This window comes from Notamacropus eugenii, chromosome 3 (genome assembly GCF_028372415.1).
Source record: "Notamacropus eugenii isolate mMacEug1 chromosome 3, mMacEug1.pri_v2, whole genome shotgun sequence".
Classification (NCBI taxonomy): Eukaryota; Metazoa; Chordata; class Mammalia; order Diprotodontia; family Macropodidae; genus Notamacropus; species Notamacropus eugenii.
Window position 1 is genome coordinate 214,686,352 of NC_092874.1, and position 24,986 is coordinate 214,711,337.

At 37.1% G+C, this 24,986-nt stretch overlaps 1 protein-coding gene across 11 annotated transcripts in view; it reads right to left on the reverse strand.

Moving 5' to 3' along the window:
- Positions 1 to 24,986, reverse strand: part of FGD4 (FYVE, RhoGEF and PH domain containing 4) — a 253,013-nt gene that overhangs the window by 143,639 nt on the left and 84,388 nt on the right. For all 11 annotated transcript variants that reach the window (XR_011977110.1, XR_011977111.1, XR_011977108.1 and 8 more), the window contains exon 2: positions 10,653 to 10,814. Coding sequence is in view for 3 of the 11 variants with exons in the window: in XM_072654332.1 (XP_072510433.1) it covers positions 10,653 to 10,814 (162 nt within the window). In the remaining 8 variants the exon portion in view is untranslated. The remainder of the gene's footprint in view (positions 1 to 10,652; positions 10,815 to 24,986) is intronic.

Here is a 24,986-nt window from a genome sequence, read left to right on the forward strand (position 1 = left end):
ACTATACCTACTGAGGCAGTCTATTCAACTTTTATATAGCTCTAATTTCAGGAAGATTTTCCTTACATATGGTCTAAATCTCCTGTTTATCCCAGACTTTGTCATTATCCCCCTACTATCAAACATGGTCAAGAAGAATGAATGATTCTTCTGTGGCATAAGAAGTCAGGTAAGGCAGGTCAGTGGCACAGTAGATAAGAGTGCTAGGCCAGAATTCAGGAAGACCAGAGTTCAAATCCCACTTCACATACTTACTAGTTATGTGATCATGGGGAAGTTAATAATCCTCTACCTGACTCAGTTACCATAACTGCCAAATAGGGATAATAACAGCACCACTATCACAGTGTTGTAATATTTGTAAAACTTATTAAGAGTTTAGAATGGTGCTTGGCAAAAGCAGGCTCTATGTAAATGCTTATTCCCTTCCCTCCACACCCCTTCCCTGAGAAACTCTGGAATATTCAAAGACATTATGTTTCTCAGTCTTCTCTTCTTCCACATAAATTCCTCCATTTCCTTTAACTTGTATGACATTCTCTAGACCTTTCACCATCCTTTTATTGACTTTTGGATGTACTCCACTTTGTCTTTCTGCAAAGGTGATGCCCAGAAGAAACTCCCATAAATGAAACACTAGATGTAGTCTGAATAAAGCAGAACATAGCAGCAATATTACTTCCTTTAATCATAAACAGGTCCATTTACATATCATTTTAAAGTTTGCAAAGTGCTTTACAGATTAACTCATTTGAGCCTCACAACAATCCTACGTTATCATATCACATCATAACAATTCTTATATCCTATGCTATTCTTATCTTCATTTTACAGATGAAGAAATTAAGACTGAGAAAGATCAAGTGACTTGTCCAAGGTCTGATAGCTAATAAGTGTCTAAGGCAGAATTTGAACTCTGATCTTCCGAATTTCAGGTCCCACACAATAACAACTGTATTGTCTAGTTGCTTCTGCTCAAAGACTCTCACTTGGCAGGATGAGACTTGAGATGTCACCTAGTGCAACTCTGTTTGAACAAGATCCCTTTTACAATATTCCCAAAAAATGGCTATGATTTAAGACTACTAGTTACACAAACTGAATATCTCCCAAGGCACCTCACCACCCATTCCACCCCAATTTCACTATGGGAAAGTCATACTTGTTTGGAATTTTTTCCAGTATGCCAAACCTAAATCTGCCTTTATGCAGTTTTTGCTATTTGCACCTAATTTTTCCCTCTGGGTCCCAGCAAAATAAATATAAATCCTCTTTCATATGAGTTGCTGGAGATACAATTTAAACTGATCTCAGTTCCTTTTCCTCTTCTGTAAATGAGGGATTCTATACCTACCTCCTAAGGCTGTTGTGAGGATAAAATGAGATAAAATTTCTAAAGAATTTTGCAAACCTTTAAAAAATGTTAGATATTACTTTATTTTTGGAAATTTGTAGATGGCCTTTTACCTCACAAATGTTAGCATTTACAACCCCACGGTTATATACCACTTCAGACAGTAAATACAGAAAAAGAAAAAAAGAGAAACAGGGAGGTTTACTAAACATAATTTAAGTTAAAGGATTGTCTTGCTATCAGCTCTTCTTTGTGTAGTATTTTACCCATAAAAACCCTGAGGTTTTTAAGCATTACTATTCCTATTTTATAGATGAAGATTTATCCATATAGCTAATGCTAGACTAAGAATAAAAACGTTTTCTGATTACATTCAGGGTGCTCTTTCCCCATATCACTGTGATTCTTTTCACATCATATCATCATCTTTTTACTAAATATGTAAGAAATTAAATTACAAGGTTAAGTCTAAGGATTATTGGTGAGTTTAAATTATCATAAGGTGGTCATCATAAAGGAAAACTAAAATTTAATTGGATTACACTTTTAATAAATTCCATATTAAAATTTCAATGAATAGAATGCTTTAAGAATAAAGTGCATTTTACATTTGGCATAAAATATATATATTCATAGATAAATATGTTGTTTAACTCCAGTGACTTACTCTTTCTAACATATGAAAATTCTTTAAATAATAGGGAGAAAGGTTTGACAAACGATAGTACATGAACTTTAACAGAACATAACTATTAACTGTGGGTCTCTTAGAGCAAAGTCTGAAAAAGAAAAAAATAATTGATCAGTTTTAATAGTTTAGACAGTTTGTTGTTTCTAATACAACAGGAAATCAGTCAATATATAAAAAAGATTCTAAGCAAGAGAAAAGTTTATATACAGTAATTTTTTTAATTGACGGGCAAGATTGGCAAGAAATGAACCATTATTTTCTAAAAACAGAGTCCTTTTTGAAACTACAGCAATAATTACTACTACTAAACAAAAATTATTTTAGAGTTAAATCATAGATTCAAAACCCATATTTCAGCTTACTATAATTTGCGATCTAAAATTTTCCTATTTTATTTTTAAATAAAAATGGGATTAAGAGGGACAGTACTGGGACAATGTCAGAGTAGGTCAGAAAATTCCAAGCTTTCCAGATTTCCCCCACAAACAAGATAAAATATTGACTCAGGGTGAACACAGAGTAATAAAAATAAACAAGAGTCAAGTCAGAACAATAGAAGATCTTAAGAAAAATCCCAGGACAAAGGTTTGGTTCCTTCGAAGAGTAAACAAATCTAGGATAGTTCTGCTGAAAGAGCAAGCGAAAGAGCTCTGGAGTTACCTGAGTTGGGAAATTGCCTCCACCCCTGCCACAGGAACTTTCACGTCCTGGACAGTGTAGGAAGTCAGGTATCTGAGACCTAAGATGGGAAAAATCAACAGAACCTCTGCTGATAAGAGATGACAGACTCAGCTGTGCTGGCAAGGGGAGATAGGGCCCTGGGTGAGAAGGAACCAGTACACATCCTGTGAATGCCAAAACAGTGGGGTAGGAATACTACTGGCTATGGGCACTTACAGGAGGGTGGAGTTCTTGATTTATGTTCCAGGCTAGAGGGGAGAACTGAAGGAGGATCTGAGGCCAGAGCATCATTCCCCATGGCCCAGAACTAGAGGTGACTGCAAAAAATAAGCTGCTCTAAATTTTTAAAAAATGAATAGGCAAAGGAGAAAGAATCCAACCACAGAAAGTTACTATGAAAACAGAGAAGACTAGGGTTTGTCTTCACAGGAGGATACTAAAGCAAAAAAAAAAAAGGCTCTCCTACTCCAAAAAGTAATGTCAAATGGTCACCTGCCCCAAAAGAATTCATAGAAGAACTTAAAATAGACAAGGAAAAATTAAAAAAGAAAAACAAGAAGATTAACAAAAGAAAATCAGCCATTAGAAAAGGAGATCCACAATCTTAAGGAGGAAAATGACTCCTTGAAAATTAGAATTGGGAAAGGCGAAGCCAGTAAAGTTATAAGAAACCAAGAAATAATAAAACAAAATGTAAAGAATGAAAAAATAGAAGAGAATATCAAACATCTCAGAAGAAAAACTGATCTGAACACATCAAGAAGAGAAAATATAAGAATAATTAGACTATCTGAAAGTTATGATCAAAAAAAGAATCTTGACAGAATAATATGAGAAATAATTAAAGAAAAATATCCTGAAGCATTGGAACAAGAGGGGAAAGTACAAATTAAAAAAATCCTCCCATCACCACCTGAAAGATTCTATGATGAAAATCACCAGATATGTCATAGTCAAATTCTGAAACTCCCAGCTCATGGACAAAATATTACAATCAACGAGAAAAAATTTATTTAAATATGGCAGTGTCACAATTGGAATCACATATGACCTAGCAGCAGTAACATTAAAGGACTGCATGTATTGGAACATTATATAACAAAGAGCCAAATAACTGGGGTTGCAGCCAAAAACTATCACACCCTCCAGAGTTGAGCAAAATCCTGAATGAAAAGAAAAAGGACATTTAGTGAATTGCCAGACTTTCAGGATTTTGTTAAGAAAAAAAACACCTGAACTTAATAGAAGATTTGACATATAAGATTCAAGAGAAATATAAGGTACAAAAAAGACTAATTAATAAGGACAGAATGTTTATCCTTTTATATGATGAAATGTAAAATGTATGTCTAAGACTGTTATTAGTAAGTGGGTAGTTTGTAAGATTGGGGTAGACCTAAAGAGGATATGATTTTAAAAGTAAAACTATTTTGGAGCAGGTTAAAAAGTTTAATTATTTTAAACAAATGAAGAATGAGAAGAACTGATATAGAGAAATTAGATGGGGAAAGAGGGCTTGTAGTTCTGGAAATCTAAATTAACAGGAACGATTTTAAGAGGGAACACAATTATACATCCAGAAAGGTATAAATCTAAATTCAGAAAGAAATAAAAGGCTAAGGGAAGGGTACAGCACGAGGGAAGAATTTTTAAAGGGGACTGTAAGGGAATAGGACGGGGAGAAGTTATAATAGTAATAGTGTAATAGTATTCAGATATTAACAGGAACAGGAGGATAAGGGAGGGATCCTTGGAGGGCGGTAGGTTGTGTAATAGGAGGGCAACATAGAGAGTCAAAGTAAAGTAGAGGTCTCAAGAGGGATAAGATATAAAAGAAACATACAAACCAAAAATAAAGGTCAGGAGAAGGATTTATCAGGGCAAAAAACAGGGGTAGTAATCATGATCTCAGACAAAGTGAAAGTTAAAATACATTGAATCAAAAGAGAAAAATAGAGAAACTACATTAAATATCAGTCATATTGATAATATTTTGGAATATTTAAAATAACTAGACAATATAGGGTTGGAATATTGCTATGGTATAGGAAATGAGGAGTGGGTGTACTTAGACTTGGACTTACGAAGGAAGACGTTATGTACACTCAGAGAAACAGAGAATAGGCATAGCACAGTCTTACACAGAAGCATATGAATGTATATGTCGATATGTGAGTATGACTATCAATATCTAAGTATGTATGTGAGTTTATGTATGCATGTATGTATGCATGTATATGTATATATGCATGTATGTTTGTATATGCATACAAGTGTGTGTATAAACACAGATGCTCCATCAGCTGCCACCACACCATCCATACATGGAACCATCAGTTACAACAAATGGAGAAGTTTTGAATGCTGTAGATAAGTTCACTTACCTTGGTAGTGTACTTTGCAGGGATGTACACATTGACAATGAGGTGATGCACGCATTGCCAGAGCTAGCTCACTGTTTGGGAGGCTCCGAAGAAATGTTTGGGAGAGAAGAGGTATTAGACTGACTACCAAACTGAAAGTCTACAGAGCCGTTGTGCTGACTTCAGTGCTGTAGGCTTGTGAAATGTGGACAGTCTACCAGCACCATGCCAGGAAACTGAATCGCTTCCACTTGAACTGTCTTAGGAAGATTCTGAGGATCACCTGGCATGATAAGGTACCAGACACTGAAGTCCTTGTTCGAGCTGAATTGGCAAGTATTCAAACTATGCTTCAGAGAGCACAACTCCCATGGGCTGGCCACGCTGTTTGAATGCAAAATGTACACTTGCCAAAAAGACTATTTTACAGAGAACTTGCATGAGGCAGGCAATCACATGGTGGCCAGAAGAAACAATACAAAGACACTCTCAAGGTCTCTTCTCAAGAACTTTGGATTTGACTGTGCAACATGGGAGACACTGGCACAGGACTGCTCAGCATGGCATGCCCACATCAGAAAGGGTGCTGTGCTCTCTGAGCAAAGCAGAATTGAGACAGCACAAAGTAAACACAGGATTCGCAAATTTGGAATACCCACCCCAAATATTCAAATGGACTATCTGTGCCCAACCTTTGGTAGAGCATTCCGAGCTCATATTGGTTTGATCAGCCACAGCTGGACACACTGAAATTTCACTTTACAATGGTGATGTCATTTTGGTCCTCTTTGAAGATGAAGGACAACAACCAACCAGCAAAGGTGTGTGTGTGTGTGTGTGTGTGTGTGTGTGTGTGTGTGTGTGTGCATGCGTGCGTGCATGTGTGTGTGTGTGTGTATCCATGCTTGATTGTAGCCCTCTTAGGCTGGGAAGAGGGGGAAAGAACAAAGTAAAAAGTGAACAGCAGAAAACAAAAGATAACTTACAAAGAAGCAAAGAAAAGTAGATGGCTCTGCACACAATGTGTAGTACTTATTATATAGGGTTTCTTGAAAGGGAAATTTATTGCCATATATTTTCAATCTTCTCTTAAGTTCTGTTGTGCACATGGTGGCAATGCTTTTGTTTTCTTTTCTTATTTTGTATTTAAGTTCATAATGCTTCTTTTTCCTCATGTGTCTGCTTTAAAATAAATTAATCAGAAATCCTTAAAAATGTGTTTATATATTGAAAGATACTTTATTGATCATTGGTAAATTCATATAAATGTACACCCATGCAACTTCTGGACACACTTCCTTAGAATTAGAATCCCTAGCTTTCTTCAAAGATCAGTTCAAATGACTCCTCCTACACGAGGCCTTTCCAAATCTCTCCACCTGCTAATGTCCAATCCCTGAAATCATAGTGAATTACTTTGCATTTAAAAAATAGACAGGGGTCAAAGGCTATGAACAAGCAGTTTTTAGACAAACATCAAAGATGTTCATAGTCAGATGAAATAATGCTCTAAATCACTACTCATCAGAGAAATGCAAATTAAAATAACTCTGAGATATCATCTCACACTTATCAAATTAACTTGTTGTTGTTAGTACTTTGTTCTCAGAGGATCAACTGATGGCATCAGGAAGGTGATATCTTGACTTGCAAAGTAAATTGGATTTAAGTGAGGCATGGCTGTGCAAAGTCACCAGCCACACACTCTGCTCCAAAGACATCTGCCTCTAGTGACAAGATATAGATTAACATGACTGATTCAATTGACTAATATGACAGAAAAGGAAAATAACAAGTGTTGGAGAGAAGTGGGAAAACTGGGACACTAATGCACCATTAATCGAGTTGTGAACTGATCCAATCACTCTGGAGAGCAATTTGGAGCAATGTCCAAAGGCCTATAAAACCATGCAAACCCTCCGACCCAGCAATACTACAAGTAGGTCTGTATTCCAAAGAGATTTAAAAAAATAGGAAACGGTCTTATACGTAAGAAATATTTATAGAAGCTCTTTTTGTCATGGCAAAGAACTGGAAATTGAGGGGATGCCAGTCAATTGGAGAATGGCCAAGAGACTGTAATGTAATACTACTGTGCTACTAAGAAATAATGATTAGGATACACTCAAAAAACCCTGGAAAGACATACATAAACTGATGCAAACTGAAATAAGAAAAACCAAGACAATACTATGCTCAGAAACAGCAATATTATACAATGATCAACTTTGAATGACTTAGCTATTTTCAGCAATAAAATGATTCAAGACAATGCAGAAGGACAATTGATGAAAAATGCTATCTGCTTCCATAGAAAGAGCTAATGGAGAATGAATATAGATTGAAAAATACTTTTTTAAAACTTTGTGGGGGTTTTTTTATTTTTCTTTTGGAGGTAGGTTGGGGTTCTGTATTTTACAACATGACTAATATGGACAGAGAGAATTTGGAAATCAAAATAAAAAATATTAAAAATTGTTTTTACATGTAATTGGGAAAATATTAAATAGAAAATGTAGGCTGATTAATTCCCACAACTGAGAGTATTCTATTTTAAAGCTTCCTTCCGGAAAACTTTATATAATAAAATTTTGAAAAGTGTAACCAATTATTGAGATGAAAGAAAACCCTGAGAGATATCATTTCAGCATGATTAAAAATCAATTTATTAATTAGGCTAGCTGACAATCAATAAATTGATGGTCAGGGATTTCTCTCATTAAACAAAAATGCTAAGGCAGACTCTAAAATGCATGAAATCTCTTCTAAAAGGGAACTACCCAGACAAGTGAAAACCAACCCTTATTGGTAGACATTTAATGGGCAGGAGGTAGACTACAATTCTTCAGTTTCTTCTGCTGAGAAAGTGGTTTGATCAAGAGACTCAGGTGCCTCAAGCCATCTAGGAAGGGGAAGATTTCTGTAGTTAGTTTTCTCATTCATGAGCTGGGTTGCCTAACTCTCTACCGAAGGGGCTCAAGGACAGCATTCTTTCTCCAAGCAATGGTTCAAATACATGGGCTTCCGTTTATACTCTAAAACATAAATTAGGTCTCCCAGATTTGGGGGGGAGGGGTGAATGTCCAGTCCAACTTAAGAGCATTTGCCTTGAGGGTTAGGAAAATTTCATCACTCAGCCATACCCTGCAGAGGCTGATTGACCTTTTCAAGGACGTGGGCTTTAAGAGAAATAAAAAGGTAGATCATAAATTAATAATTAGCTGTCAATATGTTATTATAATATTAATTGCCCTCATTATTGATTGTTTTATTTGACTTTAAAGTATTAGGAGGAAAATAAGAGTAAAACCAAAGCAAAATAATCAGAAATTCGTTCTTTTAATGCTAACAAGAAATGCTGAGAAGGCACAGTAGTTTACTCTTTGGTGGTCAACACTGACTAGAAATAGAAATATTTTCTTGGAAAGAGTAAACTAAACAAAGTAAGCTTTACTTCTGTGGTATAATTTCAAAAAATATTAACTACATTCTTGCTACTCTCTTCCCTTCAAATTCTAAATATTCAAACTAAAATTAATTTTGTACTTCTTAACATTATTTGTACTTAAAGCTACAAGGTACTTGATATTAATCGAAAACACTCTCTGCCTTTCTCTCTCTTTGCCTCTTTCTCTCTCTCTCAATCTCCCTCCATGTACTAATGATAACAAAATGCAAAATGTATATCTACTATCCTTTAACTGTTTCTCAAGACCAAAATAGAGAGACACCATACAAAATGAATAGATGGTTGAAAAACAAACCAGGACCTATTTAAGCTTTCTCAGAATGATTATTTTTGTAGACCACCTAAGGGCTTATAAATCACAACTCTGTAACACAAAAACTGATATATGCTAAAAAAGAAACATCTCTCTCCCACCTCACAAAATACTTACAAAACTTCTTTTACAATTTAATGAATATCATTTCGGTAGCAGTGCTTCTACCTCTTTTTACCAAGTAAATCTACCTGGTCAGTAAGGTATAGCAGAGAACCAGCCTAAGAGTCTGGAATAACGAGGTTCAAGTCTAACAGATACTGGCTGTGTGACTTAGTCTTAGTGCCTCAGGTAGCTGTTTTAAGACTATAACTTGTACATCTTACCACTCTATACCACAATAAGGTCACAATGGGTGCATGATTTATCATAAGCAAATTTACCACCAAACAAGAGATAGAGAACATTAGGAAATACAAAATGGATAATTTTGATCATATTAAATTAAAAAGGTTTTGCACCAAAAAACCCAATGTAACCAAGGTAGAAGGAAAGCAGAAAACTGGGAAACAATTTTTACAGCAAGTGTCTCTTAATAAATGTATCAATTCTGAAATATACAGAGAATTGAGTCAAATCTGTACGAATACTTACTAGTCATTCTCCAATTGACAAATGGCCAATATTTTATGAATAGCTAGTTTTCAGCTGAAGTAATCAAAGGTCTCTAGTCATACGAAAAAATGCTCTAAATCACTATGATATGCTCATGAAAACAACTCAAAGGTACCACCTCATACCTATCAGATTGTCTAATATTACAGAAAAGGAAAATGATGAATCCTATTGGGACACTAATGCATTGCTGTAAACTGATCAAACCTTTCTGGAGAGCAATTTAGAATTACACCAAAACCAAACGTTGCTTACCCTTTCCATCCAGTCATACCACTATTAGGTCTATATTCGAAAGAAATCATAAAAAAGGGAAAAGGACCTCCACGTACAAAAATATTGATAGCAACCCTTGGTGGTAGCAAAGAATTGGAAACTGAATGAATGTCCATCAACTGGTGAATCGCTGAACAAGTTGCGATCTATGATTGTAATGGAATACTATTGTGCTACAAGAAATGACAAGCAGGATGGTTTCAGAAAAACCTGGACTTACATGCACTGATGCAAAGTGAAGTGAGAAGAACCAGGGGAACACTGTACATAGTAACAGCAGCACTCTACAACGATGAATCAAGATTGACTTACTTCTTCTAAACAATAGAATCCAACACAAGTGTAAAAGACACATGATGGAAAATGCTATCCACATCCAGAGAAAGAACTGATAGAGCATGAATACAGATCAAAGCATACTATTTCAGTTTTTTTTAAAATGTTTTTTTCTTTTTATTCTTTCTTCTGTTTTTCATGGTTTTTTCTTTTTATTCTGTTTCTTCTTTCATGACTAATATGGATATATGCTTAACATGATTGCATACATATATGTAAATATATATATACATATATATGTATATATATGTATATATATATAACATATATGAAATTGCTTCCAGTCTTAGGGAAGAGGGAGGAAAGAAGAAAATATGGAACCCAAAATTTTATATAAAAAAATAAATGTTAAAAATTGTCTTCACGTGTAACTGAGAAAAAATAAAATACAATCTACTTTAAAGAAAAAAAAAGACTATAAGCTATAGATATATTTCCAGTTTACATCGGTAGAGGGAGTTTCTTTACTGGGAGCTACCCAAATTAATGGAGTAATAGGTTCAGACCCCAGAACAAACTTACCTGACCAAAGTGCAACCCACATGTGAACTTACCTTGTGGCTTTGGACTTGCAGCTGAATATGGGGACACTTTAATTGGTGCTTTTCCATTTATTCCCTGAGCCTCATCACATACATTCTGATTAACTGCTGTGTCACTCTTGCTTGATGGGCAAGGAGATGAAACTATTATGATCTTTGGACAGGAACTGTTACCTGAGGAAGGATAGAAAAAATGGGTTGTAAATCATTCCAGCAACATACCACATTCTTACAGTACTTTTCTTCTGTATTACTCCTACCAAAACAAAAATAGTCATGGAGTCATGGTAGTGTCAATATATTGTTAGGAGACACTGTTTTCCAGAGTGAAGCCAGTGGGGTCCTGACCTTGCAACAATCCTTTGCACTCACCCTGTAAATGATCTCAGTAATAGCAAAGTCACATAACCACTTTATTGCTTTGACCAGCACCAGGTACTCTCTGAGCTCAGACAAGCACCTACAATATCCATGTTCCAGTCACGTAGCCTGACTACAAATCAAACTTGTATTATGTTTACTGTTACTCCTCATTGTCAGGGCTATATCTCACTGCATATCCCATCAGTGTGAATACTGAGATTTGCCCACACTGTCTTGGGTTTCTCCACTAAGAGGGGCACGGAAAATGTGTCTACTTCCCCTGCTTGCATTCAAGCTGATTCCCTCAATACAGAAAATCAACTTCTATCTTAGTCCACTCTGATTGTTTGGCTCCAGCCTCCCCAGGTCAAGAGATTCTGTGTCCACTTGACAATAGAGATAACCAAGAATATGATGTTAAACTATTAGGACATAAAAGTTCACAAAACTTAAAACATATCTCATATATACTACCTTTTACAAAGAAGTTTCTTCATAAAGATTCCATCTCATATTAATGATCAAAGCTTTCTGATGACCTCAAAAAATATCCTAATATCCTTTGCTAAACTAAGAATAATATATTTTTGGAACAATGTTAAAAAAAAAAAAGAAAAATGAAACACTAAAGGACATTATGCAGCTGGCATAAAATGTGTCAGACAACTGAAGATTGGATGGGATATGTCAGCCTCTAAGACACTAATCCACATAAAAACTCCTTTCTTAGCTTTCCAACAGCCTTCAAAATACCCAGTCAGCTCATATACTCAGTTACAATTACTTTATAGTCAGAACTCAAACAAAGCAGAAAGATGCTAAAATAGGGCAATTCCTGAATATTAATTTAATTTTTGAAAACTGCTCCCATAAATTCCTCTCTTCCACCAAATAAGCAGACAGCAAGTTTCACATACTATTCAATGAAGGTAAAGACTGCCCAAGTGATATAAAGTACAGAAATTATTTTAAATGGTAAGACCCAAATGTTATGCATAGCAGGTCTGAGAAATGAGAAATAAGTACTCTGTTCCTGAGCCTTCCTCTCTTTGAGACTTCATCATTTCCAAGGGTTCAATTATCATCTCTAATACAAGTGACTTGTAAATAAGCATATACATATACATATACATATATGTGTGTATATATGTATGTATGTATAACTTTTACATATATAAGTATAACTCTTATATATATATAAGTATATATAGCTCTAATCTCTTATCTAAACTCTAATATTATACTGCTAACTGCCTGCTTTATATACACCATCTTCTCTAATCCCCAAATTTATCCTTCAACCCAGATTCTCTGTTTCTGCATGCAAGTTACTACTCCTTTGGTTTATAACCAGTTTGCTTCTGTAAGAGGAAAAAAAAAACTTTGAGGGCAGAAAATGAATTATGCAAAGAAAAAGGATTAAATCAACTTGCAAAAGATGTAATGTACTGCCTTTTTTGAAGAAGAACAGATTGTTTATTGAGAGGAACAGGAAAATAGCTATGTGCAAAAAAAACAACAAAACCCTATTTTAAAATACTACTCTAAAATTCGTCCGAATAAAAGATGATTCTCTGGGAAAGAAGATAGAGAAACAGCAAATTTAGGTGAGGCAAACCCAAAAGGTAATGATTAAGAATTGGCTAAAAATTAAAAATCAAACCAAATGTGAGTGGTACAAGCTGTTAGGAAGACCAGATAGAAATGAGAAGAACTGTTACAAGGAAGAAAAATGACAGACAAGAGACTATATTCTCTACAGCTCATTTACATACAACTACTTATAAAGAGGTTAAATTTGTAAATCAGGAAATCAAATAAACATTTGCAACTACAGGAAGATAAAGCGTTGTTGATTTTGTAACTGAAAGTAGGATTTAATGAATTTTGCCTGATTAGAGAAAGAAGAGTAACATACCACAAGGAAAGTCTGATGCCATTAGAGGCAGTGGCATAACCAGCAGAAAGGAGGCAACCAGACTAGGAAAGAAAACAGTGGGAGTTGTGTGAAAAGACCCCAGCAGAAGCAGTCAGCTGTTATACTTGGAAGCCTTATTACAAAAGAATCAGCACTTTTAGATTGGTTATGTACCGGACAAGAACTGTATTTATATTTAAAGCTACTATTCTTTAGAGTTTGAGAAAGGCAAATACTCTTAGAGATATATATGATTATTATTTTCTCACCAACTCTGCTTTGGAAAGGAAAAGCACAAGTGGAAAGATAGGCCTTAGAGCTTCTTTGCTATAAATGTAGGTTGACTGGACAGTAGAGTATCCTGTTGAATGAAGAGCTGGCTGGGTTTGTTTGCATTAGAGAGTCTACCTGAGGTCCTTTGCTGTGAACTCTAAACTGTTAAGATCCTGATAGATCATTAAATGATACAGAATCCTGTGGAATGAAGAGTTGGCTGGCCTTGTCTGCATTGCCCAGAGGATCAAGCTGAAATTTTCTCAAGAGAACTGTTTGTAATTATAACAGTATAATACTTTCACAGGGGCATTTGAAGAAAGATTATCAGTTAAAAGAACTTATCACTGCATCAGAGTAAAAGAGAATTAAAGGGCAACAGGAAGAGAGTGAGGACCAGAAGAGCAGCTAGGCTAGCAGAACCTTCAGGTGCAACCGATTATTCCTGAAGACACCAGAGAAATCAAGATCTGAAATATACAGCTGTAAGTTGCCCCAAGAATATAACTTATTGTCATTTCTGTACTTTCCAGCTAAGTTTCTATAAATAAATTTCCATTATCCTCTACTGGTGAAAGACTGAACCAAATCTGTATGTGGACTATAATTTTTATTATTATTGAATTTGCATTAGGTTGAATAACTATGAAGTTATAAGAACAGCTGCGATTATCTTCTCATTTAGCATATATTTTATGTTTCTGAACTAATGGTATCATGAGACTGATTTTGCGTAAATGAGAACGTAACTGGTCAGGCAACTGCTGTGTTCTCAACCTAACCCTCACAATGTTATTTATATAGGATCTGGAGAGCATTTGAATCATAAATGCCATGATGCTGGTCCATCTCTGGGAACTCTACATAGGCTAGCTGGGATAAGTGAGGAGAAATTCAGAATGTGGGTCAGCAATACCTGAGAAAGACACTACCATTCTCCCATGCTGGGGATGGAAGCTCAATTCTATGTGGACAGTCTCGGGCGGGCGGGTAAAGGTGGGAACTTCTAAATCTTAGAGTTCTCACGAGGCCCCCCCCCAGGAAACGACTGGGAATCGAGGTGAACCGAGCTATCTCGTGTATTTCCGCCTCTTCCCCTGAGAAACGTGATGGGAGAGAGCTCTCCCCGCCCTCGAGATTGTCCCGGATCTGGGCACACTATTGTTATCTAACAGCACGGTATTCAGATGCAAACTATGCTGCTGGAGAGCTTAAGTAGGATCAGGAAAGCCTGAAAGTTCTCTTGGGCGGAGGGGCGCGGAGCGGACAGGACAACAAGGCTCCGCTTTTCCTCTCTCTTCTCTCCCCTCCCCCTCTCTCCCCACTTACACTTCTACTTCCAGTCTCTTATTGTAAGATCTTTGCCTCCTTGGGAGATTCTTCGCTCCCTCCTAAGGAAGAATTCCCCTGCACTTGTAACTAGACCCTGAAATAAAGCTCAACCCTTGTTCGACTCTGGAACGTCCTTTCTCTCATACGAGCATCCGGTTTGGCCAACCGAAGACCTCCGATAGAGGTAAGGGAAGACTCGGGTAGCCCTCAGGCCTCTAGGCCTGGCACTCCCAATTATAAGCAGGTTTGTAATTTTAAAAACATTCTTAATTGTTTATTCTATATGAAAGAATGGAAAAAAGCAACTGTTAAAGTGTTTACTACATGCCAAGCACTTGCTAAGCAATTGGGATTCAAATGGAAAAAAATGAGATAGTCCCTACATACAATTCCTTCCATATGAACTAATTTCCCAAAAGGGCATAATGGAAAGGTCTAGAAGTTGTAAGGGTCAGGCAGATAGTAAATGTTATAGACAGAAGAAAATATTCAACACTCATAGGATAGGAAGATATGCCACTTTCAAAACCCTAAACACTAGAATTTGTACAGTTTTAATATTTTTCCCCAGTAGAAATATAGTAAAGATTACATTTCAAGGTCAAAAAGGTTTTTTCTTCTTCTGCTCTGGAAATGTAATTTTTTACTTGATTTCACCTAGTGACAAAAAGCAGGATAACAGAATTCTCTATTCAATTCTACTATTCTGAGTCCATGAAAGCTAGAACCCTACTAATTAATATTCTAGAACACAACTTCTCAGGAGCATATTTCTTCAAAATGTGCTACTATCTGATGAGCTTTTGCACTTCTCATCCTAAAAAAATTTTTTTAACAGTTGGTGTTATTAGGAATATTACTGCTTCATAATAATGCAGGTTGTAATCCGTGTGTGGCTATCAAGAATTGACACTGTTACTTTAGTTTTAAAGAACAAAAATTTATAATTCACACAGGATCTTAGATATGCATCTGGGAGGGACTTTGAGGCCATCCAGTCTGACCCCTTCATTTTATAGGTGAGGAAACTGAAGCTCAGAGATGTTAAATAAACTGCCTACCACTGTACAGGGAATAAGAGAGAACAGAAGAATTTCGACAAATATCCTCAATTCCAGATCAGAGCTCTTTGTATTGTACCACACTGCCTCTCCTAACAACCTTCAATCAGAGAATATTACATCCAACCTGGACGTAATCTAATCAAGATGTATCTAACTCCCAGCCTGGACCAGAATAAAACATAACTGGGGAATGTTTAACAAAATAAATAAATCTGCTGGAGCTGATGGATCACCAAAAAGAAAAGACCCTCAGTTCGTGAACATTTCCACAAATTTTAGGAACCCAGATCCCTTGTCTTAGCCTAAAGCATAGCCCATACCAGTCAACATTCCTTTCAACTGTCCTTTCATTGCGGCTCTCAACACAGCCCAGCCCTCCATTCTCTACCACCTCAGATCCAGCCAAGCAAGCCCTTCATTCTGTTACCTCCAGATCACTCCATGCTATTTGCCACTCCTTGATCCTATCTAGATAATCTCAAAGTCTTTTTCTGTATAAATTTATCAACTTTATCCTCATCAAATGAGCAGATTCTTAAAATCTGGTCCACTTGTATTGGCATCACAAATGCACAGACTCACTAGGAGTCTCACGCTTCTATTGGTGTTACAATAAACTCACTACTTGGACTGAAAGAAGATTTGAATGTTTGAATTATTTTGAGGCAGACCTCTCCCCTGTGCCCTTGCAATTTAGGGTTGTCACAACCCCCTAGAACACAAAAAGACAACATCTTCATTTAAGTCAATATGCCACCTGGGATCTGATTCCATTGGAGTTGGACATCACTGATCTAATCCAATCTTCTCCTTTGACAAATAAAGAAATGGACAGGCATTTTGATGTGCATGCAAAGGTGTCTAATATGATAAAACTTCCCCTTATCCTGGACCACAAAATTCCTTGTCTCCCTTATCCTGGGGCATAAATTTTTCCCTGTCTCCCTTATCCTTTTCTTACATAAACAAGCCCCTGTCCCTGGATAAATTGCTAGTCCTTCTTCCAGGGCTAGCCCACTGCTTTTGCATCATTGGTTAGGAGAACATTGTGAGAAAATTCATCTAAGTGAATTCTTTCACATCTGAACCACCTCCAACAATTCAATCAAATAAATTTCAATCAAACAAATCAATGAACAACCTCATCAATTTGGTCACATATTTCACAAAGGAAATAAGAGACAGAACCAAGATTCAGACCCAAGTCTCTGACTCCAAACCTAATACTCTTTTCACTGCATTAGATTGAGTTTTTTTGTTTTTAGGTGCTTAATGCATGTTTATTGATCTTAATTAAGAACAGAAAGATTAAGATCAATACCCAGTCTATTCTGATCGACACACTAATGTGTCTGGCATTATCTTGGGGACTTCCATGAGAAGAAACTGACTTAGAAGTCTGGTTCATGACTACTTACACCACTACTCTGACTTCTCTGGAAGCAAAAATGAACAAAATGTAAGCATAAAAAATCATTGTCTCTGTGTCAAATATACACATATATAATGTAGATAGAGAGTCTGCAAGTAAAGTGAATAAGGTCAATTTTAGTATGTGTAAACTGAATATTTGTTATTATTTCTTAGAGTTCAGTTTCCCAAGATCCATAGCCATAGCAATCTCCTGTTCCCAGGTACTAAATATGAGTTCCCACAATTATGGTTCAAAACATCTCCACCACACTTGCACACGACTTATATAATGGTATAATGGTAAATAATATAAACATCCACCATGGCCGCACAGTGAGACACAAGGATGAGGTGATGGAAACTTGTGAGGCTGTTGCTGGCAATATGCCTTCTTTGTCTTCTACCCTATAAAGCAGGTCAGTCATCATTGGCAAATGAATGGGGAACCTTAGGGTTGAATGCACAAATTCTGTGTCTGCCTCAGTTGGCCCCTACGGACACTTGGGGGAACTTTGGGGTTGAGTGCACAAACTGGAATGCTCTGCATGCCTTGAATCATACATATGTTGGTATTTTTCCGTTGTTTCAGGTTTGTCTGAGTATTCATCACGCCATTTAATTAATGTTGGAATAGTTTGCCATTTCCTTGGCCAGCTCATTTTACACTTGAAGAACTGAGGTAAACAGGGTTAAGTGACTTGCCAGATCACATAGCTACGATACAACGAAGGTCAGATTGGAAAGCTCGTCTTCATGACTCCAGGCCCAGCACTCTATCCACTGTGTCACCTCATTGGCTCGTGTGTGTGTGTGTGTGTGTGTGTGTGTGTGTGTGTGTGTGTGTGTGTGTGTGTGTGTGTGTGTAAAATTGGGAAATTATGTATGTTTACACATGTATTTGTGTATACACAAATATATGCTTATAAATGACAGCTACATGCTACAAAGGACAAAGCCCTGGACTTGAGTCAGGGAGACCTGACTGGAATAGAAAATGCATGAAGGAGGATAACTTGAAATAGAGAATTAGAGAGAATCAACTAAAAAACTAGTTGAAATAATTAACAATTATAGTAAAGGTGCAAGGTATAAAGTAAACCCACATAAATCATCAGCATTTCTACATATTAAAAGTTCACCAGCAAGAAAGAAAAACAGAAATTCTATTTAAAATCACTGTAGACAATATAAAATACTTTTGAGTCTACCTGCCAAGACAAACCCAGGAACTACACAAACACAGTTACCAAACACTTTTCACACAAATAACATCTGATCTAAACAACTGGAAAAAATATCATTAGCTCATGGATTGGCCAAGCCAATGTAATAAAAATGACAATTCAACCTAAATTAATTTACCCATTCAGTGCCAAGCCTACCAAACTACCAAAAATTTAGTTTGGAGAGATACAAAAAATAATAAAATTCATCCAGAAGAACAAAAGGTCAGGATTATCAAGGGAATTAATGAAAACAAATGTGAAGGAAGGTGAAGTAGCCATACCAGATCTCAAACTGTATTATAAAGTATTAATCATCAAAACAATCAGGTATTGGCTAAGAAATAGAGAAGTGGATCAATGGAACAGATTAAGTACACAATACACAGTAAGAAATGGTCATAGTAATCTAATGTTTGATAAAAACACACTATTTTACAAAAAGTGCAGGGAAAACTGAAAAATCATTTGGCAGAAAATAGGAATACACTAACATCTTACAATACCGAGATAAGGTCAAAATGGACATATTTTGTAGGATCCCACTGGTGTTCATTGAGTAGCAGGGTAATATGATCAGATCTGAGATTAAGGAAAATCACTTCAGTGGCTGAAGGGATGCTTAGAGATAACTAGGGGTAAAAAAATCTTTGCAAAAATTATTCTGATAAAGATCTCATTTCCAAGGTACATGGTTGCTGTCCTTTGTTCTCAAAGGAGATCAAAATGACATCACTATGTTATAGTCAAGTTATTGTGTCTGACTGAGGCTTATTAGACAAGCTTGAAAGATTCTATTGCAGTTTGGGCACAAATAGTCCATGTGAACATTTGAGGTAGATTCTCTAAATTAGAGCATCTTGCATTTCCTTTGAGCTACTGCAATTCTGCTTTGCTCATAGAACACAAGACCTAATTTGATGTGGGTATGGCTACTGGGCAGTCCCTGTTGCCAGTGTCTCCCATATCATGCAATCAATTCCAAAGTTCTTTAGAGAGACCTTCAGAGTGTCCTTGTATCACTTCCTCTGATTACCATGTGAGCACTTGCCTTGTGGGAGTTTTCTATAAAGTAGTCTTTTAGGCAAGTGTACATTTGGCAAAGTCAAGTACATCACTTGACTTTGATTTGAGTGAGGGAGGGCTGTGCAAGGTCACCAGCCTTGCCTTCTCCTCCTGAGACATCTGGATCCAGTGACCAGACATTCATCAGGAAGATTGGAGACAGCCCAGGATGAAGTAGAGGACCTTGGCTGTTTCAGGTATTCACTCAGAGGGAAATAAAGTCCATTGAATGAATAGGCCTATTTAATGATCATGGCCAGCCCATGAGAGTTGCACTCTGCAGTAGAGTTTGAATGTTTGGCAGTTTAGGTCAAGAAAGGACCTGAGCACCCAGTACCTGATCCTGTCAGGTCATCATCAGAATCTTCCCCAAACAATTCAAATAGAAGCAATTCAGTTTCCTGGCATGGTACTGATATAGCGTCCAGCTTGACAGACATAAAACAATAAGGTTAGCACAACAGGGAAGATAGTCAAGTTTCACTCCTCTCTCCCAAACCTTCTTTTAAAGTTTCCCAAACAATGAGCTAGCTATTTGTGCATCAGTCCATTATCAATATGTACATCCCTGTTAAGGATACTGCCCAGGTAACTGAACTTATTCACAGTATTGAAAACTTTTCCATTTGCTGTAACTGATAGTTTCCTGTATGGATGGTGGTGTGGTGTTGGCTGGTGGAGCATCTGTGTTATTTTGGTGTTAACTGTCAGGCCAAAATTAGCACAAGCAGCAGAAATTCCATCCTTACTTTGTTGCATCTCGGCTTCAGAAGCTGCATTGACTGCACAATCATCCGCAAAGAACAAAAAATCATGCACCAACTCTCCTTTCACTTTAGTCCAAGATACATATGGAACTGAGTTAACTTATAAGATAAAGAGCCATTCTCCATTTGTTCTTGTTGTGTTTGTTCTTCATTTTCGAAGAAGACCATGACATCAGAGAAATGATGACATGACTTGCACTTGCCTTTGCTTTGAGTGAGGGAGAGCTGTGCAAGGTCACCAGCCTTGACTTCTCCTCCTGAGCCATCTGGATCCAGTGACCAGACATTCATCAGGAAGATTGGAGACAGCCCAGGATGAAGTAGAGGACCTTGGCCTTTTCAGGTATTCACTTAGAGGGAAGTAAAGTCCATTGAATGAATAGGCCTCTTTAAGAAGTAGTCAGGGAATGGCCCTTTAATGAGCAAATAAAAAAATATTAACTAAATCGTTCTGGGAGGGAAAGAGAAACTGTTACTATTGATAATCACTCTAACAGATAAACAGTCAAGGACATGATCAAGTACTTGCAAAGGAAGAAATCAAAGCTGCCAACAATCATATGGAAATGCTCTAAATCACTAATAATTTGAAAATTACAAATTAAAGCAACTTTTAAGTTCAACCTCTTACTTATTAGACTGGCAGAGATGACAGAAAAGGAAAATAATAATGATGGCAAATCTGTGGGAAAACAGGCACACTACTGTACTGGCAGTAGAGCTATGACTTGGCCCAGCTATTCTGGAAAGAAATTTGGTATTATACCCAGAAATTTATCAAACTGTGCATACCCTTTGACCCACCTATACCACTAATACAGATATGCCCTCAAAGAAATCAAAGAAAAAGAAAAAGGATCAAATCGTTCAAAACAAGGGTCAGGGAAGCAGGATAATTTCTTTCATATCAATCAACACTGCCAATATAACTTGGTCACTCAGGTTTCCTGAACACAACATGCTTTTCTAGAATCCTAAAATATGTTGATATTTTAAGTCACACTAAGTCACAATGGATGACGTCTAATCCAAGTCATCCTTCTCTGACTTGCCATGGGCTTGGGAAACTGAAGAGCAGAAAAAAGGATAAATATTCAAAAGACCAAAATTTCCCTATCACCCCAAGAGAAGGCGCAGCCATTGTGCTCTGTCCCTTTGTAGTTCTGCATCACAAGTAGCATCTCCAGGAAACAACAGAGAAATCGTAGCTAAGGAGATGCTGGGTTGATTTAGACAATACTAAGATTAGCTACCTAGTTCCTGTGATGGGCAGAAGCTCAGAAGCCTATTGACCCTATAAAACCCAATGGGTATTATGACACTTTGGATAAAAGGGAATAAAGCCCATTCCCTTCCTACCCCCAACTTCCAAGTACTTCTGGATGAGCAGAACCCTTGGATATGAGTTGTTCAATGAAAGACAACACTTGAGATGGACAAGAGTCTAATTAGCCATGTACTCCTGTGTAAAAAGAGCTATTTTTTCTTTCCCCTAGAGACCTTGGACTCTGTGGGACTCTTGCTTAACTGTTGCTGCTTCTCTCTTTGGCATTTAAAGCCTGTCTTTCCAAGATGCTTACATCTAACTGCTGAGGGCAGCTAAGTACTGCAGTGGATAGAGCACCAGGGCAGGAGTCAGGAGGACCTGAGTTCAAATCTCACTTCAGACACTTGACACTCACTAGCTGTGTGACCTTGGGCAAGTCACTTAACCCCAACTGCCTCATCCTGGGTCATCTCCAGTCATCCTGATGAATATCTGGTCACTGGATTCAGATGGCTCTGGAGGAGAAGTGAGGCTGGTAACCTGCACAGCCCTCCCTCACTCAAAACAAAGTCAAGTGGAAGTCATGTCATTATATCTCTGATGGCATGGTCTTCTTTGGCAACGAAGGATGAACACACACCTAACCGTTTCTCATAGACATAGAACACATTTTATCTCCAGTCACTACATCTTTTCAGTCTGTACTTCATACCTAGAATGCTTTCCCCTAGCTCATTCAAATGCCACCACCTTCAAGAGACCTTTCCTGATTCCCCAATGAGTCAATAGCCATTTTATATTATTGATCACTCTTTTATTTACTTATATATGTACACACTATCCCAAGTAGAATGAAAGTTCCTTTGGGATACAGACAGTCTTACTTCTATTTTTGTATACCCATTGCTTTGCAGAACGCCTGGGTTAATAAATGTTTAATTAATGTTTATCTATCTTATAAAAGATTTAACACAGGACCACAACTAGTATAATGAGATTAGGGGAAAATCCTAAAGCATAAAAATTCACTGTGCCCTGACAGCACTCAAAATATACATCCATCTTTCTCCCAACTCCCCTTTCCAATAAGTGGACCATAGGTGAGTTCCTCTCTATTCAGGCCCCATTCTTAGGGAAGATGAACTCATTCTGAGTCATATATTCTTCCTTCAGCAGATACACTACTCTCTCTGACCTCTCACCCTGCTCAAGTAGTAGTCAGTCTTTTAGAAACATAAAAACTTCACGATATCCTCGGGAGAATTTCAGCCCCCCTGACTCCCTATCCCCACCTCAGCAGTTCGATCTAAGAAAAATTCCTTCAGTTTTTCCTGAAAAGACTCCTTGAGAACCCTTTGTTCATTAAAATTCTTTTTTGGAGTGCATTACACTTTCCACAGAGCAGAAAACTAAAATAACCTGTTATACAATCAGTCACAAATATAGTCCTGGTTTCTGGGGGGTTTTTTTGGCCCACACACAAAAAATATAAAAGGCTTCTTAAATGATCTAGTTATGGCTTTGACTAGCCATAACTAGGAATTTTTACTCCTTGGGCATTCTGCAAAGCACTGGGGAAGAGGTATAAAGGTATAGGGGGAAAGTCTAATTTGACTAGTCTAGTTATGCTTTTCTTTTGAAATACTGATGAATTTTATTTTTTCAAATACCACTCTTTAAGTTCCTGGACAAATTTTGCCCATGAGATACAAGCAGGATTTCATTCTTCCCCACTGGAAAAAATGTGAACTCAAATCCTCTACACCTTCTGTGAATGTGACTTTTACATGAAAACAGTCAATACAACACTGAGACCTTTAATCACGGCACATGAGTTTCTGCTCAGGATGCCACACAGCAAGTGCTGGGGTACCCCAGTAAGGACTGGGGACAGGGTTTACATAGAGTACAAAGGCAGAAAGAATGACTAGGCAGCAGGTGAGAAGGGTTAGGCATTTCACTTTCACAAGGTAAGTTGTTTTGCATAATGAGGAAAAGTCCATAAAGAAAGCCTGGAAATCTCTGGAGAGGACAATATGCGAGATGTACAAAACAATCAAAGGCTGGAATAAATTAATTTAATTTGCCACAAACTAAAGGTATTGCATTCAAATTGTCATTTATAGCATTCGTTTTGCATATTCCTCAATAAAATACATAATTATTAAGAGAGTAAGATAGATATGGCAGAAAGAGCACTCAGTTGGGACTTAACCAACTTGGATTTTAATTGCAACTCTTGTCACTGTGTGACTTTAGGCAAATCACTTAACTTTTTAGGACCTTGGATAACTCATCTGCATAACAGAAGGGAAAGACTAATATCATTTCATTCTAACTTTTTTCTCATATACATACACAGAAGGTACTGTGCATAGCAGGAAAAGAGCATATAGTGGAGCCAGAAGGACATGAATTCACGTGTGCCTCTGACACATAGAGTTCTAGGAAACGAAGGTGTTGACTGGCTAATGAAATAATGGGTTCAGTCGCTGGTAGATTAGATTAGAAAGTTATATAGACGTAAAAGTATGACTATTCAAATTATTTATTAATAAGGTTTTACTCTGATCCAAAATTATTTCCTTTACCATCTTTGCTGCTATACAGTTTAATTTCATGATGTCTTTGGGCATTTTTTTCCCTTTCATAGTCCACACATATTAATGATAAAAAAACCAAAATAAGACAAATATAAAACAGAAGATCTCGATAAAAATGGGTTGCAGGTGAGGATATACTGCCATTTAAGTCGTGTATAGAGAATCTCATTCCTCCCCTATAACAGTAATCTGAGAGACATTTATCTTCCTGAATAGGGCAGTGGCAAGCTTTGTACCTTCAGTGCATTTATAATAACTCAGTAATAAAAAAAATAGGAATGGATTTGCTCAATACATCTATAGAGTATACATGTGTGTGTGTGTGTGTGTGTGTGTGTGTGTGTGTGTGTGTATAAAAACATATTAAATTATTTAGGACCTGTTTATGTTTCTGTAAAGGTGCAGAATTCTGTTTGGAGACGTTAGAGACATGACTGACACACAAAAAGGTACCAAGGAAATTTATTAAAGTACAGTTCAGAGGAACTTCATGAACACTGTGGTCAAACTTGACTCCACCCCTCTTCAGGAGGAGGGAGTGCCTTCTATGTTCATTCCCCTTGAATGAATGGGTAGCCTCCAAGTAAGGGCACAAGAAGACTATTATTTGTTCAGACCAATGGAACCTTCTTATACTGCTCTGAATTTTGGACTTCCCACCACACCATCCATTGCCACATGACTTGATGTTCTCTCTCTGATAGGCTTTCCTTCAAATACCTCATCAAGCCTGTGCACAAGTTTCTGACCTCTAACCTGACCCTGCTAGGTCACAACTCTGGATCACTAAAAACTGTGGAAACAGAACTTCTTCCTTGTTTCCCACAGGAGCTAATTCTCCCAAGTTGTCCTTCCACATACTAACAGACTAGGACCCCAATAAGGCTGCTATTGCTTTTCACAAGGTCCTAGGGGTTACCTTAAGGAGCTGAGTTTCTAGTACCATCCCAAGGGTGTGAGTTCCATTAAGATCCCTCATATCAAGACCTCAATTAGTAATATTCTCTTCTAAAATCTAAGAAAGAATAGGCAGTCTTGCGATGAAGAAAGCAAAACAA